An 18,174-nucleotide genomic window follows, 5' to 3' on the forward strand; every position below is an offset into this window, starting at 1 on the left:
TGTCTTTTGCATTTCAAATACAATTATACTTTTATAATGTTTAAAACTTTGGAAAATAAAGAATTTCTTTTCTTTTTTCTTTCTCTTTCTTCTTTAGCTTTTGGTATAAATCCATAACATTCATTAGAGGAAAATTTTAAAAGGATTATGCTATACCCCATTGTAATATTATTTCATAATGTATTGATATCAAACTAAACGTATAAAACAAAATAAATATAACTAGACGTACATCAAATGGATAATGTTCCTATAAGATAGCACATCATTTATACCTAAATACATGAGCTATCAATTACACTGCAAACTCCAACAAAGAAAGGGAAAATAAGCATGTATTTCGATATAAAGCCCATATATATTATTTTACAAGTAGGTATTTACTTGGGCCTAGGTATGGTGGTCCACATTTTAAGAATTGGAAGTTCATTAACTATTCCATATTCTTAAAAAATTTCTATTAAAAGTAACTAATATTGATTATATACTTGATTATGCAAGAAATTGAGAATCTGAAACAACTGCGAGTGATATTAAGATTATGGTCGAGTGATATTTCCTACTGAACTACTACTATCTCCTTTCCATTCTCACTCATTTTTCCTCCTTTTAATTTCCTTTCACTCTGTTTATCTATATATAGAGACTGAGAATGTTTGTTTCCAAATCATAATAATAACAAACTAGTTACTCATTCAATCAATCTTCTTTTCTTTTTCTTTTTCTTTTTCTTTTTTTTTTCTTTTTCCAACATAATTATGCTTTCATAACTTTTGATTCAACTTTGAGTGCTAATTGATATATCAATGCACAAGTTCGCAACTTGGATATTGGTCTTTAAAATTATGGAGTAAATTTTAGTTGAATTTTGGTATTTTCGCCAATTTTAGAATTGGTCTAAAACATCGTAACATTACATTTCTTTTGTTAGTTTCTCATGCCAAGTAAAACGCCATATATATTCGACTAACATATTTGAATTTTTTTTAATCATACTTGACACGACTAAATTAATGTGATTTTCTACGTGATTTTTTTATCCTACTTATCACGAACTTACAAAGTGGTCTAACTTGTAGTTAAAATGTTGACTTGTGAGCCCAAAAATAACAACACTGAAACTTGAGGAAATACAAGAAAACCAATGCAACAATGTTACAAGAGAGATCTAATCAAATCATTTTTGTTATGAATTTAAATCTTCCTTAAATATCTAGAGGTTGAAATAGGTTGCAACCCGACTTGTTTAAGTCGTAACCCGACTTTATATAGTGATGCCCACATATATAAGTGAGCTAGGTCGGAAACTACCTCCGACCTAACCTTGCACTCCTTTTCCGACTGCTCTCTCCATTGGGACGTTTCCCCGACCCTCCACCTGTCCCTAAGCAAAACCCTTCAAAATGGGAAGCTTCAGCTTCCTTCGAGTTCCATTTGCTGGATATGCCATAGGCCTCGTTGCCTGAGGCTGAGGAAGATGATGAGGAGGGCGTTGGGGGTGTACTTGACCGAGATGAGCCAACAAGGGCATTGATGTCACTCTCAAAGAGCCCGTCGACTAGTTCTTGAAGTTCTTCCAATGTCTCGTTCCCACTCTCCTATCATACACAAAACTTTGTTTGAAATCACATCACACTACTTAGTCATGGGTGGTTTATGTTATAAAATAAAATCCTACCAAGAGAAAACCTTATCCATTTGGTCGAATTATTCAAAGTAGGCTTTTCTTAGAGAATGAAGACAACAATATTTCATGGATCTTTTACAATGACTAGTAAGAGGATATGTGTGATGCTCATAAGTGTATTAGATTTAAACAATTAATACACATAAAAAGATCAATTTCAATAAGCATACAAATTTATAATAATAACAATAATAGGTAAGTATGAAAGTATAACATATTAGTCCTTAGACTAAATACATATTGGGGACAAAATAGGAAAATTAAATTTCACTTTACATTAATTTTATGGGTTTTTTAACATATTGGGGACAAAATAGGAAAATTAAATTTCACTTTACATTAATTTTATGGGTTTTTTTTTCTGATATTTAATGTATAAGAAATGATATACTACTCCCTCCATCACAAAAAAAAAATGTTCAATTGGTATTTCGAGATGTTCGCTATTTAAAATCTTATTTATTTTTCTCCATTTTAGGTAAGCAGATCTATCATTAAACTAAATTATTTCACTCAAATAGATTATAAAACTAATACTCCATATAAAAGTGAGATCCACTATCTACTAACTCAGTAATTCTTAATTAAATAAAAAAAGCATAAATATAAAAATAAAATGGAAAGAGGTAGACAACATCTCTATCATCATTTATTCGACGGCCTCGATGTCACCATTATCGATCATTCTTTCACCGCAGTCGTGGAAACAGATGAAGAAGTTGCATAATGCACAGTAAATCTTCTTCTTCTTCTTCTTCTTCTTCTTCTTCTTCTTCTTCTTCTTCTTCTTCTTCTTCTTCTTCTTCTTCTTCTTCTTCTTCTTCTTCTTCTTCTTCTTCTTCAAGTAAGTGGATGCTCGTGGCTCCAATGATCAATCATCTCCATCTCATCTCCCTCTATCTCCTTTCCTTTCTCACTCATTTTTTCCTCTTAATTTTCTTTCACTCTGTTTATCTATATATAGACAGGACTATGATCAATACCAAACCACTCTTAAACCATAAACGTCGAACAACATCATTATTTGATAATCTGAAGTATAATGAACTAATAACAAACTTAGAATGAACTTCATATTTCTAAATTATGCATGATGATGTCATTGTTTTAAATCTCATAATTCCCTATAATGAACTAAGATAAAGTTGTAATGAACTCTGCGTTATTTTATAATGATGTGTTTGGCGTTTAGCATTTATAACTAATTTAGTATATAACATAACCCTAGATAGACATTGAGATTGTTTGTTACCAAATCATACTAATAACAAACTAGTTATTCATTCGATCAATCTTCTTTTACTTTTCCTTTTCCTTTTCCTTTTTCTTTTTCTTTTTCTTTTTCTTTTTCAACACTATTATGCTTTCATAACGTTTGATTCAACTTTGCGTGATAACTATTGTTATATCAATGCACAAATTCCATCATGTGCGCAACTTCTTTGTATATTGGTCTTTAAACTTATAAAGTAAACTTTTATTGAATTTTGGTATTTTACCAGTTTTAATATTAGTCTAAAATATCATAAACATTACATTCATTTTGTTCATTTCACATGCAAAATAAATTACCATATTCGACTAAAGTAATTGGTTTTCTAAAAATCCTACTTATTACGACCAAATCAATGTATTTTCTACGTGGTTTTTTATTCTACTTGTCATGACCTTACAAAGTGGTCTAAGTTATCATACTCTAAAAAATTTGTCACTTATTTTCATTTTCATCAATTCTATAAAATTTGTCACATTTTGTATAGTGGATCTCACATTCCACTAATTCATTATGAGTAGTGATATAGGGCTACTTAAATGTATAACTAGAGAATATGAATTTAGTTCACGCAATTCAGTTCACTATGAAGGCATTTTATTTCACGACACGAATTTGAAAACATGGAGAGAATCAATTTTATGATATTTTAAACTAATTTGAAGTTTATAGAAAATATCATAATTTGATCAAAGATAATTACTCCCTCCGTGAGTAAAATGTTGTCTACTTTGTCATTTCAGCCCGTCCGCAAAATGTTGTCCACTTTGTTTTTTTTCATTTTTGGTAAATAGACCCTCTATACATTAACTCATTAGACTCACATTCTATTATAAAACTAATACATAAATATGAGACCTACATTCCACCAACTTTTTCAATTCACTTTTCTTCACATTTCTTAAAACTCGCGCTAAGTCAAACATGGACAACATTTCGTAAACGAGGGAGTATCATTTTAAAAATCAAATATCCCTTCCATATATTTCACATACTCAATTATGCGAGGCTGCTTGTTGAAGACACACTTGATGGGAACAATATAAAAACTACCATTAATATTCTTTAAGTTTATTTAATAATTCATTTAATTTAAAATATAATCCACTTATCATTATTTCAACTTAACAGTCAATCGCAACCATATGCATATATATAAACACTATTAAAACATCCAACTGTTAGTTACTTATTCCTATTAAATCATACTACTACAAAAACTTCCAATGCCAGCAAGCTGTATTAAATTAGTAACAAATTAATCATTCATCAATCTTCTTTTTCTTTTTTCCTTTTCTTTTTCTGCCTCTTTCTCTTTTTCTTTGTCTTTTCCAGCATAATTGTGTTTTCATAACGTTTGATTCAACTTTGAGTGATAACTGGATATATCAATGCACAAATTCTAGCATGTGTGCATGTTCATTTTTTGTTGAACCAAATTGTATTTCATTCTACACATTCATCATGTAGTAATAAATTTGTGGACCCACATTTTTATGCACCATCACTGCAAAAATACCTTCCTCAATAGCAGTGACAGACATCTCCTTCACAAAGAATCTTCTTTTTTCTTTCTCTTTTGCTTTTCTCATATCTATATATAGTTATCGTTTCAAAAACATTTTAAAATATAAAGTGTTGATTACATCATGATGATCTTGGTACATTAAATTCTACCAATTGTAAGAATAGAAATTAAATCAAGCTTAGTTAGCCCTCAAGGTTGGAGATAAAAAAACATAATAGGCAAATAACTTTTATCAGTAATAAGTTTAGGTTTTTTTTTTCTTTTTTGTGATAATAAATAATGTAAGAAATGATATTAATTTTATAGTTTTAAATTAAAAATAACACATAGAGAATACACATAAAAATATGATGATTTCCTATCACTCAACCAACAGCCTCGGTGTCCCCATTTTCGATCATTTTATAAGCGCAGAGGTCGAAACAAATGAAGAAGTTGCATAATGCACAGTAAAACCCTTCCTCTTCATGCCTATTATCACCACAAAAGTCGCAGCGGTATTTTGTGGTAAGAATTTGATAGGTGAGTGTGTGGCAGTGAGCTCTGGGGATCACATATTTTTCACCAAACTTGATGTTTCTATACCTGCCGGATGTAGTTGTACAGCATCGCGGATGGAAGGATAGATCGCAGGCGTGGCAGTGATACATCCAACTCCTGGGATTCATTTGTTTTTCGCATTGATCGCAGTAGAAATCGCCAGGGCGATTGAGAGTGGCGTCGTACGTCAGCAGCAGCGGGTGGTGCTGGTCCCATCTACGGCTGCTGACTGATGCCGGCAGCACAGCGCATCTAAGGTGCACAGTGAAATCACAGAGGCTGCTGCTGCAACACCTGTAACAATCATAATTGGTTATGTCTTCGCCACAACCAGCAGCACACGTCAAGCGCCATGAGTTGTCATCTCTTTCTAGATCCCACTTGGTCACATGCTTGAGGAGATGGTGCGGGTGAGCTGCGTGGTGTATGGTATCCGGCATACAAGCGCATTGGATATCGACTTTGAAGTCGCACTCTCTACAACTGTAAAATATCCCATTCATAGGATGGCAACAAACCTCGCAACGTCGACATTTCCAAGGTCGAAGTTTGTCACAAGATTGGAGAAGTAGGTGGTGTTTTTGGTGGTGAGGTGAAAGCGAGGAGAGTTGAGGTGGCAAGTGAAAGCAGGCCACGTGAAGATTGTATTTGCATTCACTGCAACTCATATAGTAGTAGTCATGTTTACTATTACTACTACTACTAGGAGTATTTGATGTTGATGATATTGGAGTGATGCACCCATCACATATCAATTCCGATCTCACTCCATAATTCTCCTCGTCTTCTTCTTCTTCTTCTTCCTCTTGGCTTCGGTCACCAAATGAGACTAAAGTGAGTTGATGTTGGTGATGAATGAACTTATAGTATTTCACATTTGCCAACTCATGGACATCATCATTAGGCATGAATGCTCCTCCTTTTTCTCTAATCACAAAACGTGTAATTAGCTCCTCAGCTACCTCATTTGTTGGAAGAGGAAGACGGATTATGTCTCTCCCGATATCACTGTTGGACATGAAAACATAGTAATTATGAAAAGGATGATCTAATAATGAATTAACGTTGAAATAAAAACATACAGAGTGATGCGAGGAGGCGGCTTGTTGAAGGCGCATTTGACGTGGACAATAAATCTGCAGATTTGGCAATGATATATCCAATAGTTGGGTAGCAAAAATGTGTTGCACACATCACATTTGTAGTTGAAATTGAGATATTCATAAGGGACGTCAAATGATAAAGAGAGAGAATGATGGTGGTCTTCCCTTTTGAAGCTTTGAGGCAACGAAGCACATTTCTCATGGATCCAATACTGGCAATCATCATTGGCGCAGGTGTAGGAACTCCCTTTGCGTGTGGTGCAGCAAGCATCACACTTGAAGGAACACCTTCTCCTCAACAACTTCAATTCATGGCCGGGATGGCTTGGATGATGAATGACGCTGCGCCTTTGATCATCATCATCAATCACGCCAACCCCTTGTGCGCACCTCAGGTGCATCTTGAACCCGCACAGTGGCTCGTTGAAGGCACACGTGATATGGACATAAAAATATATGCAGATTCGGCAATGATATATCCAACCCTTGTGTTCAATAAGTCTGCCACATGTACTACAGAATCCTAAGAGCTCAAATCTGATTTTATAAGAAAGAAAAAGAGAGTGAGGATGGTCTTCCCTTTCGATAGTTTGAGGCAAGAAAGCACATCTCTGGTGGATCCGATATCCACAGCCATCTGTGGTGCACACGTACCAACTCCCTCTGTGTATGGTGCCGCAAGCATTGCACTCAAAGGTGGACCTTCTCTGCGACAACTTCAACTCATGGTCGGGATGACTTGGATGATGCTGTATGATATCGATGTTGGGGATTTGCTCATCACCATAACCGCGGAAGCTACACCTGTAGACAATGGACAGGATTCTCTGTTCACAGATGTGACATCTGTCATAGAGGTCCTGGTGGTGTTGGATGAGGATGTGCTGAGGGTACTGGTGCAATGGATGTCGTATCTCTCTCGCCATCACTGCACATTCTTCGTGTAATAATCTGGAGTAGTCACATCCCTCGGTGCTGCATCCATAAGCTTTCTCTCCGCTACCAAACCGATCTTCACACCCATAACAGTATTCTCCTCCACGAGCATCCACGAAAGTAAGTGGATGCTCGTGGCTCCAATGATCAATCATCTCCCTCTCCTCCCCTTCTATCTTCTTCCCTTTCTCCCTCATTTTTTCTTTTTTTATTTCCTTCTCAACTACTACTATCTCCTTTCCTTTCTCACTCATTTTTCCACCTTTTAATTTCCTTTCACTCTGACACTGAAATTGTTAGTTAATTTCCTTTCACTCTGTTTATCTATATATAGACATTGACATTGTTTGTTACCATAATAACAAACTAGTAATTCATTCAATCATTCTTGTTTTCCTTTTCCTTTTCCTTTTTCTTTTTCTTTTACTTTCTCTTTTCTTTTTCTTTTTCTTTCCCTTTTGTTTTTCCTTTTCTTTTACAACATAATTATGTTTTCATATTCAACTTTAAAAGGGATATTGGTATTTGAAATTATGGAATAAATTTAGTTGAATTTTGGTAATTCATCAGTTTTAAAATTAATTTAAAATATCATGAATATTGTAGGGACAAACAATATCCCACATTGGAGAATGAACAAAAATTGCAAATATATATTTGGGCTACCCCAACTCCATTAGTATGAGGCCTGTGGGAGAGTACCCTAAAAGCAAAATCGTAAGGGTTTTGCCCAAAGCAGACAATATCATGCTAATGTAGAGTTCGGTTGTGCATCATAGATCCCCAACTATATTCATTTTGTTAATTTCTCATGCCTAGTAAATCACCATATAAGACTTAAGTGTGTGGCTTTTTTTAATCCTACTTAGTACGACTAAATCAATGTGGTTTTCTACGTGATTTTTTATCCTACTTGCCATGAACTTACAAAGTGATCTAAATTATCATACTCCCTTCTCTCACAAAATTTGTCACATATTTTCATTTCCGTCTGTTCTATAAAGTCACATTTCACTTTTACCATTTTTTATAGTGGATCTCATATTCTACTAATTCATTGTGAGTAATGATAGAGGGCAACTACTGCTTAAATCCATAACTAGAGAACACAAATTTAGTTCACTGTAAGAGCAATTCAGTTCACTATAAAGGCATTTTATTTCACAACATGAATTTGAAAACACGGAGTGAATCAATTTTATGATATTTTAAACCAATTTTAAAGTTCATAGAATTATTGAATTTGATCAAAGATAATTACTCCCTCCGTCCGTGAAATGTTGTCCACTTTGCTTTTTTCCATTTCTAGTACTCCCTCCGTTCCCTCATAGTTGAGGCGGAACTTTTCGGCACGGTGTTTAAGAAATGAATGTTGAGTGTGTTAAATAAATAGATAAAAAAGTAAGAAAGAGAAAAAGGTAGAGAGAATAAAGTAAAAAGTGAATAAAGTAGAGAGAATAAAGTAAGAGAGAGGAAAAAATTACTATAAATGGAAATGACTCAACTATGAGGGAACTTCCCGAAATGGAAAAATGACTCAACTATGAAGGAACGGAGGGAGTAAATAGACGTCGCTTTCCACTAACTCATTTCACATTCTATTATAAAACTAATACGTACTATAAAAATGTGGAACCTACATTCTAGTAACTTTTTCAATTCACTTTACTTCACATTTTTTAAAATTCGTGCCGAATCAAACATGAATAACATTTCTTGTACGACTGAAGTATCATTTTAAAAATTAAATATCCCTTCCGTATATTTCGAGAAAAACGAAATTGTATTTCATTGGTGTGTTTTATCCTTGACAAGACAACTATCATCGATCACTTAAATGTCTTTCAATATGAGAAAAAATGATTGTATATAATGCCAACGGAACGTAATCAATTGCTAACTAATTATCAATTTCAAATTGAGACTAATTTTTAACCATTAGATTAGAAGATCTTAGGGTTAATATAATGCCAAGTGTAATATATTTTAAATTTAAATAATTTATTAATTATATTAAAAGGGTATTAATGTCAAATCCTATATGTAGTAATTATAACTAACTACTTTCTCTCTCCTCAAAATCATCTCAAATCTTTAAATTTACATAACTCTCTCAATTTAAATTATTTTTTCGCAAAAAATATATCAAATTAAAGATAATTTAATAAGGATTCCAACGAGATCTCAATTGCATATGTTCCGACGATGTTCGGGTGATGAAATTTGATAAATTATATTTCAATTTTAGTACATGTTGATAAGCAGCTTTTATCAACAAATGCAACAAAAAATCTCAATATATTGTAGACAAAATCTCAATATTATGCATGTCCAATCTCAATAAAAATGTGTTGATATTTTTTTGTCTTTGTATTGATATTCTAATGTCATATTGTTGATATTTGTAATACACAACGTTGATATAAAAAACGCCCACGAAAATTATCATATGATAACATAATGACGATATTACCCTTTTGTTGATATTTTGTCTACTATTTATTGAGATTTGTGAGCTTTAATCTCATCCACTCATTTTAAAATCCAAGAGTGGAGATTTAGTCTTGATTTTGGATTAGGGTGCTATAAGTATTAGAATAAGACCCTAATGCCAATTATAAATAAGACATTCTAAACATTCTTCATTTGTGGACCCACATTTCATGCACCAGTCACCACCCAAAATATTTCCTCTCCACTCAAAAATACCTTCCTTGGTAGTAGTGACAGCTATCTCCTTCATAAATAATCTCCTTCGTCTTCCTCGTTTGTTTTTACTTTTGCTTTTGCTTTTTCATATCTTAGTTATCTTTTCCAAATCATTTAAAAAAATTTCAAATGTGTTTTTGATCAACATGTTATTCAAACTCGACTGGTCAAAAGTTCGACTAAGAGGTCATGTACGAACTTGATTGAAGTCTCACGAACGTGCTCGATTTACAAGCTCACGAACCAAGTAGTACATACTCGAGATCAAGTTCGGCTCATTTGCTATTGAATTGAGCTATGAACAAACTTTTTTCGAGTCGGTCCCGGAATATCCACCTGTAAAATGAGACAGACTTTAATGTAGAAAGTGATAATGTAGGACAAGATAGTTGAAGCTGAATTTCATAAGATAGTTAGTACAAACACAAGTTGCAAATTAGTGGGGGTGGAGAATGCAATAAGATATAAACAAGTGGGGTGAAAATGTCGTGTAGCTTGATTTTTTTGTGGGCTGAATCTAGGCCATTCGTAAAGTTGGAGGGCCAGCCGGCAATTAAACAAAAAAGAGTTGTAGTTAAAATTGTGACTTGTGAGCCCAAAAATAACATTGAAACTTGAGGAAATACAAGTAAACCAATGCAACAATGTTACAAGAGAGATCTAAATCAAATCATTGTTGTTATGGATTCAAATCTTCCATAAATATCTAGAGGTGGAAATACGTTGCAACCCGACCTTTTTTAGTCGTAACCCGACTTTATATAGTGATGGCCACACATATTAGTGAGCTAGCTAGGTCGGAAACTACCTCCGACCTAACCTTGCACTCCTTTTCCGACTGCTCTCTCCACTGGGGCATTTCCCCGACCCTCCACTTGTCCCTAAGCAAAACCCTTCAAAATGGGAAGCTTCAACTTCCTTCGAGTTCCATTTGCTGGATATGCCATAGGCCTCGTTGCCTGAGGCCGAGGACGATGAGGAGGAGCGTGTTGGGGGTGTAGATGACCGAGATGAGCCAGTGAAGGCATTGATGTCACTCTCAAAGAGCTCATCGAATAGTTCTTGAAGTTCTTCCAATGTCTCGTTCCCACTCTCCTATCATACACAAAACTTTGTTTGAAATCACAACACACTACTTAGTCATGGGTGATTTAGATCATAAATAAAATCCTACCATGAGAAAACCTTATCCATTTGGTCTAATTATTCAAAGTAGGCTTTTCTTATAGAATGAAGACAACAATATTTCATGATCTCAAGTCAAATTTTAAGATTATATAAAAAAAATCACCAAATCATTTTAGAAAAACACCATTGTGCAAAAAACTCACTTGGGATTTTGTTTGGCTCATCATTGTTGTCATCTCATTCAAGAATTCGCCCATTCCCTGCATTAAATATAAGTGCAAAAAAGAATCGATCAAATATCAACTACCTAAATGAAGGGATATTGCAGGAAGAATAAAAAATTTGGTCAAAATTATAATCTATCCAACTTTAAAAATTAGGAAAAAAAACAATGAAGTTTAAATTTGTTGGCAATTATCCGACAACCAAAAAATCTAATCGTCTACGTATAATATATTGTTGATGATTTTAAACCAAACGATGTCATTTTACGTATCATTATTAACTCATCGGTAGTGAAGTCCCGTATGATTTCTCGACTGTTGTATCAAATACAATTTCATAAAAAAAACATCGTAAGATAATTGCAAACAAATACAACCTTTAACGTATTTATAGTATTAAAACTAACAAAAATTGATCATAATGTGTTATTTTTCCAACAAATTGTATTTATGTAAGTTAGATAATTAGATAATAAACATTCCAATCACCACACACCAACCATAATTAAGAATCATGCCCAAAAAATAGCCAAAAGTATCTAGCTAAGAAGGCCATTATTATCCTCTAACAATCTAATTATTGTACTAATTAGGCTCTCTTAATGTTGCCATTAAAGAATTTTATCAAACTCCTTCAACAATGACAAATTGGGACCACATTCTCACTCAAACTTTCTTACAAATTCTTAATTAGATCTCTCATCTCCTCCCTAGCCACCAAAACTAAATTAATACACTAAAACATTTGATTATTATCTATTCAAGCAACTTGCTCCTACCATAAATCATGGAGCAATTTAATTCCCCAAGTCTATATTGAAATCATGGACCTAAAAAAGTACAACATGGGAAGAATCAATCAAGGCATCTCCAACCCCCAAAAAAGTACTCCCTCCGTTCCGTAGCAGATGTCACACTTTCCTTTTTAATTTGTCCCACAAAAGATGTCACATGTCCTATTTTGGAAAAAGCTTCATCTCACATTAATATAAATATACTATTTTCTCTCTCCACATAACACACAAAACAACATCACTTAAAATCTCGTGTCAATCCCCAAGTGTGCCATCTATTATGGGACGAGGGAGTACTGATAAAAGTTAATATTAGAGTCCAAAGATCTCAAGTTTGACAAACAAACAATCACGTGCTTATGCAAGAGTACATTATTATCATCGTCATCATCGCAGTTAAAGACTCCTACATCGTACAAAAACCTCTTGTTGGTGTCTGAAAGCACTGTTTTCCAACATCATCTATGGTAAGTCCACTTGCAAAATTTTCAAGAATTCAAGAAATTTGACCCAAAAAAAAGTATACTTTCAATGATGAAGCAAGTTGTGTTCGAGTTAAAACAATAAAACAACGAATAGAATTAACACATAAGGAAATCCACAAAAATGACTAGTGATCTAAAAAATTGGGCATTCTCTTCAACAAGAATCAAGACCAAAGAATTCAAACATTTGAATCAGAATTCACAAATTCTTAAAAAAAATTGATCAAGATGGCCCATCAAACCACTAACAAAATTTTGTCTTTTCTAACGTGACATCTTTTGTGGGACAAATTAAAAAAAAAGTGTGACATCTATTATAGGACGGTTGAGTACTAAATAACAATACTCCATTCGTCCGCCATTAGAAGTCTCATTTGAGTTTAACACGGGTTTAAATAAATATAAAGAAAAGTGGGTGAAAAAAAATATTGAATATCAAACTCATTTTTATATATTAGTTTTATAATAGAATGTTAGTGGAATGAGTTCGTTGAAAGTGAGGTGTACCTATTATTTATAGTAAAAGTAAATCGGTACTCTTAATGGCCGACGGACTATAATAATAAACCAAGACTCCTGATAGCGGACAGAAGGAATACAATTTACTATTATCTTGAACCAAAACTTGACTTTTATCTTGTCATATCCTATTACCAAACCAGCCATATAAAAATACTAGCTATAAGATGTGTCGAGACATGCAAAAGTAAACTGAAAAAGTGACTACCTTGGTATTACCATAAGGGGAAATTGAAATTCTAACATCTCAACCTAGTACATTTAATTCTGGTACATTTAAATTTCACATATTCGACAACAAATGGATATTTTTTGTTTTTTTCTTTTATCTGTGAAACAGTTGATATCATAGTAATTCTCAAAGTAGAATTAAATTCAAAACTAACACTCATAGCAATTGCAAAGACGTACTAATAAGAATACAAGAGGAAGCGGTAAACAACATACTACTGAACTAATGATCTGAAACAAACAAACAAACAAAAAAATCTCTCAATCGAAAGCCTTCATGTCCTCATTTTTGATCATTTTTGCACCACAGAAATAGTAACAAATGAAGAAGTTGCATAATGCACAGTAAAATCCTTCATGTTCATAATTATCTATTTGACAAATGTCGCAGCGGCGTTTTGTGGTGAGAAGTTGAAAGGTGAGATGGTGTGGATGGGTTTCTGCACTCACTTCATATTCCTGCCCCAACTTCACGTTTCTAAACTCGCCGGATGTAGTTGGAAAGCATTTAGGATGGAAGGATAGATGGCAGGCGCGGCAGTGATACATCCAACTCTTGGGATTCATCTGTGTTTCGCACTGATTGCAGTAGAAATCACCGGGATGGTCGAGAGTGGCGTCGTACGTCAGCAGCAGCTGGTGGTGCTTGTCCCATCTACGGCTGGTGGTTGATGCCGGCAGCACCGCGCATGAAAAGTGCACGATGAAATCACATGTGCTGCTGGAGCACCTGTAGCAATCTCGATGGAGTATGTCTCTGCCACATTCAGCAGCACACGACAAGCGCCGCGTATTCCAATTAGTCACATAATTGAGGAGATGTCGCGGATGAGCTGCATGGTGTATGGTATCCGGCATACAAGCACACTTGATATCAACTTCGAAGCTGCACGTTGCACAAGTGTAAAACAACCCATTCATTTCATACTTACAGATGCTGCAACGACGACATTTCCAAGGCTGGAATTTGTTACAGGATCGGAGGTGTAGGGGGTGATTATCAAGGTGGAGTGGTAGAGAGAGGAGGTGAGGCGGCAAGTGAAAGCAGGCCAGGTGAAGATTGTATTTGCATTCACTACAACTCATGTAGTAAAACTTATTAGTTGATGATATAGGAGTGATGCACCCATTACATATCAATTCCGATCTCACTCCATAATTCTCCTCCTCTTCTTCTTCTTCTTCTTCTTGGCTTCGATTGCCAGATGAGACTAAAGTGAGTTGATGTTGGTGATGAAGAAACTCATAGTGTTTCACATTCACTAACTCATCAACATTATTAGGTATGGCAATGGGTGGTATCAATGTTTCTCCTCCGGCTTGTCTCATCACAAAAGGTGTAATGAGTTCCTCAGCCACCTTATTTGTCGGAAGATGGATTATGTCTTTCCCAATATTTCTGGTCAACATAATAAACACAGCACTATAGTTAAGAAAAAGGAGAGGATAATCTAATAGGGATAATAGCTGAAACATAGTACATCAATTATAGGGATATCCCACACAAATATACATGAATTTTAGCGTGTAGTTAACTTCACACACAAATCATATTTCGCCTAAACTAAATCTAATTCCAATGTGACATTTCGGAATGTCCAAAACTATGTGTTTTGGTCTGAGGTGGCATGCCAGAATATCTAGCCAGAATATAAAAAAATTCACCTAATTAATCATTAAAACCTAAAAATACAGTATAGTAGCACATACTCAGTGATGCGAGGTTGCTTGTTGAAGGCGCACTTGATGTGGACAATAAATCTGCAAATTTGACAATGATATATCCAAGTTTTGGATAGAAAGGATTTGTTGCATAGATCACATTTGTAGCGAAATTTTATATATTCTAGTGGGACATGATAAGACAGAGTAAGAGAGTGATGATGGTCTTCCCTTTTCAAGTTCTGAGGCAAGGAAGCACATTTCTCATGGACCAAATACTGGCAAGCATCTGCAGTGCATGTGTAGGAACTCCCTCTGCGTGTGGTTCCGCAAGCATCGCACTTGAAGGAACACCTTTTCCTCAACAACTTCAATTTATGGTCAGGATGACTTGAATGATCTATGATGTCGCTCCGTTGCTCATCATGATCGCCTGTTGCATCGATCATGCCACTAGCTTGTGCGCATCTCAGGTGCATCTGGATGGTACATAGGCGAGACAGCTCGCTGAAGGAACATGCGATGTGGACAATATATCTGCAGAGTCGACAATGATATATCCAGTGGTCGGGTAACAATGATTTGGTGCATACATCACATTTGTAGCCATTGTCAATATATTCTTGTGGGACTTGAAAAGAGAGAGAAAGATAGTGATGATGTTCTTCCCCACGCATGGTGAGAGGCAACAAAGCACATCTATGGTGGATCAGATATCCACAAGCATCTATGGTGCACATGAAGGAACTCCCTCTGCGTGTGGTGCCACAGGCATTGCAGTTGAGGTAATACCTTCTCTTCGTCAGCTTCAACGGATGAATGGGGTGACTTGGATGTTCCAAGTTGCCCCAGTATCCGTCCTCCTCCTCATAATCACCATCACTGTCGTCTTCACCCGTTGTTGCATTAATCATGGCATCCATCTGGGAGGTACATCTGTAGCCAATGGACCGAATAATCTGTTTACAGATGTCACATCTTTTAGAGTGTAAAGATGTTGTTGGATGAGGATGTGCCGAGGGTGGTGCAACGGATGCTGTATCTCTCTCGCCATCGCTGCACAATCTTCGTGTAATAAGTTTGAATACTCACATCCCTCAATGCTGCATCCATAAGCATGCTCTCCGCTGCTAAACCGCTCTTCACACCCATAACAGTATTCTCCTTCGCGAGTTTTCACCAAACTAAGTGGATGCTCGTGGCTCCAGTGAAGCACCATCTCCCTCTCATCCCCCTCTATCTCCTTCCAGGTCTCCCTCATTTTTCCTTTTTTTATTTCCATCTCAAATACTACTATCTCCTTTCCTTTCTCACTCATTTTTCTTTCTCTTTTTTTTTTCCCCTCTCACTCTATCTCTGTGTGTGGCTGTCTACTCAAATCACACGTCTCTATATATATAGACTGTTTGTTACCAAACTAGTAATTCATTCAATCAATCTCCTTTTCCTTTTCCTTTTCCTTTTCCTTTTTCTTTTTCTTTTCTTTTTCTTTCTTAACGTTTTATTTAACTTCGAGTGATAACTATTGACATATCAATGCACAGATTCTAGCAGCGCAACTTCATTTTCAGATATTGGTCTTTAATGTTATAAATTTTGGTTGAATTTTGGTATGTTCCTAAACTTTAATACTTCTCGAATAGGAGTCCCGTTTTTCCATTTTAGTCCGTCCGCGAATATGAGTCTCAGTTTATTTTTACCATAAATAGTAATAATGTCCCACCTTCCACTAACTCATTCCATTAATATTTCATTTAAAGCCAATATAAACAAGTGGGACTCATATTCCACTAACTTTTTTCCATCCACTTTTCTTAACAATTCTTAAAAATCGTGTCGCCCATAAATGGGACTCCTAATGACAGACGGGGGGAGTATTAGTCTAGCATGTGCGTAGATTCTCGGAGAGGATCTCCTAATCCACTCCTACTCCACCTCTCACAATGCAATAGAATAATATTATAATTATGACCAATTTTAACAAGTGATGGTGGATTATTTTATTGAATTGTGAGAGGTGGAGTAGGAGTGGAGTAGGAGATCCTCTCCGAGAGATTCTATGCCCTTTGTCTTTTGCTTTTCCAATATAATTATATTTTCATAATGTTTAAAACTATGAAAAATAAAGAAAATTTCTTTTCTTTTCTTTTTTTCTTTCTCTTTCTTCTTTAGCTTTTGGTATAAGTCCATAACATTCATTAGAGGAAAAATTTAAAAAGATTATGCTATACCCCATTGTAATATTATTTCTTATAATAATTTGATATCAAAAACTAAACATATAAAACAAAATAAATATAACTAGACGTACATCAAATGGATAATGTTCCTATAAGATAGCATATCATTTATTCCTAAATACATGAGCTATCAATTACACTGCAAACTCCTACAAAGAAAGGGACAATAAGCATGTATTTACTTGGGCCTAGGTATGGTGGTCCACATTTTAAGAATTGGAAGTTCATTAACTATTCCATATTCTTAAAATAATTCTATTAAAAGTATATAGTTCAATTACCTTCTGTTAGTAACTAATATGGATGATATACTCGATTATGCAAGAAATTGAGAATCTGAAAGAGCTGCGAGTGATATTAACTACTTCCTCCGTCCAGAATAATTTGTCCCAGTTTTCCATTTGGGTCCGTCCCACATAATTTGTCTCATTTCACTTTTACCATTTTTGTAGTGGACCCCATATTCCACTAACTCATTCCTACTCACATTTTATTATAAAACTAACATATAAAGGTAGGACTCACATTCCACTAACTTTTTCAACCCACTTTTCATTACAATTCTTAAAACTCGTGCCCGGTCAAAGTGACCCGAATTATCCAGGACGGAGGGAGTATTAAGATTATGGTCAAGTGATATTTCCTTCTCAACTACTACTATCTCCTTTCCTTTCTCACTCATTTTTCCTCCTTTTAATTTCCTTTTACTCTGTTTATCTATATATAGACACTGAGATTGTTTGTTACTAAATCATACTAATAACAAACTAGTTATTCATTCAATCAATCTTCTTTTCCTTTTTCTTTTTCTTTTTCTTTTTTCTTTTTCTTTTTCTTTTTTTTTTTCTTTTCCAACATAATTATGTTTTCATTTCTTTTGATTCAACTTTGAGTGATACTCCCTCCGTCCCGGATAATTCGACTCATTTTGACCGGTCACGAGTTTTAAGAAATGTAATGAAAAGTGAGTTGAAAAAATTAGTGGGACGTGGGTCCTACTTTTATATATTAGTTTTATAATAAAATATATGTAGGATTGCGTTAGTGGAATATGGGGTCCACTACCAAAAATGGTAAAAGTTAAATTGGTCAAATTATTTGGGACGGACTAAAAT

General features: G+C 34.8%; 3 protein-coding genes across 3 annotated transcripts; all 3 read right to left on the reverse strand.

Annotated features, from left to right (window-relative positions):
* Window positions 1-4,789: 4,789 nt before the first annotated feature.
* Window positions 4,790-7,347, reverse strand: LOC125204735. The gene is made up of 2 exons (XM_048103447.1): window positions 6,111-7,347; window positions 4,790-6,036 (listed from the first exon to the last, which is right to left on the reverse strand). Exons 1-2 carry the CDS (start codon window positions 7,319-7,321, stop codon window positions 4,854-4,856), a joined length of 2,394 nt encoding a protein of 797 aa, XP_047959404.1. The 5' UTR covers window positions 7,322-7,347; the 3' UTR covers window positions 4,790-4,853.
* Window positions 7,348-10,504: 3,157 nt separating this feature from the next.
* LOC125203644 lies at window positions 10,505-12,318 on the reverse strand. The gene is made up of 3 exons (XM_048102036.1): window positions 12,294-12,318; window positions 11,108-11,164; window positions 10,505-10,871 (listed from the first exon to the last, which is right to left on the reverse strand). Exons 2-3 carry the CDS (start codon window positions 11,159-11,161, stop codon window positions 10,581-10,583), a joined length of 345 nt encoding a protein of 114 aa, XP_047957993.1. The 5' UTR covers window positions 11,162-11,164; window positions 12,294-12,318; the 3' UTR covers window positions 10,505-10,580.
* A 1,030-nt stretch (window positions 12,319-13,348) lies between these two features.
* LOC125208162 lies at window positions 13,349-16,291 on the reverse strand. Its single transcript, XM_048107738.1, has 2 exons — window positions 14,868-16,291; window positions 13,349-14,556 (listed from the first exon to the last, which is right to left on the reverse strand). The coding sequence occupies exons 1-2, from the start codon at window positions 15,740-15,742 to the stop codon at window positions 13,419-13,421; spliced, it is 2,013 nt and encodes a 670-aa protein (XP_047963695.1). The 5' UTR covers window positions 15,743-16,291; the 3' UTR covers window positions 13,349-13,418.
* Between the last annotated feature and the right edge of the window lie 1,883 nt (window positions 16,292-18,174).

Source organism: Salvia hispanica, chromosome 2 (assembly GCF_023119035.1).
Source record: "Salvia hispanica cultivar TCC Black 2014 chromosome 2, UniMelb_Shisp_WGS_1.0, whole genome shotgun sequence".
Taxonomy (NCBI): Eukaryota; Viridiplantae; Streptophyta; class Magnoliopsida; order Lamiales; family Lamiaceae; genus Salvia; species Salvia hispanica.

What these genes read in the sequence shown, in the direction of transcription:
- LOC125203644 (XM_048102036.1), bottom strand. Translation starts at nt 11,161, where the DNA reads ATGGGCGAATTCTTGAATGAGATGACAACAATGATGAGCCAAACAAAA. An exon ending in TGAGCCAAACAAAATCCCAA is followed by an intron (nt 10,872 to 11,107) that starts GTGAGTTTTTTG and finishes TGTGTATGATAG; the next exon opens with GAGAGTGGGAACGAGACATT.
- LOC125204735 (XM_048103447.1), bottom strand. Translation starts at nt 7,321, where the DNA reads ATGAGTGAGAAAGGAAAGGAGATAGTAGTAGTTGAGAAGGAAATAAAA. An exon ending in CCGCCTCCTCGCATCACTCT is followed by an intron (nt 6,037 to 6,110) that starts GTATGTTTTTAT and finishes CATGTCCAACAG; the next exon opens with TGATATCGGGAGAGACATAA.
- LOC125208162 (XM_048107738.1), bottom strand. Translation starts at nt 15,742, where the DNA reads ATGGATGCCATGATTAATGCAACAACGGGTGAAGACGACAGTGATGGT. An exon ending in AAGCAACCTCGCATCACTGA is followed by an intron (nt 14,557 to 14,867) that starts GTATGTGCTACT and finishes TATGTTGACCAG; the next exon opens with AAATATTGGGAAAGACATAA.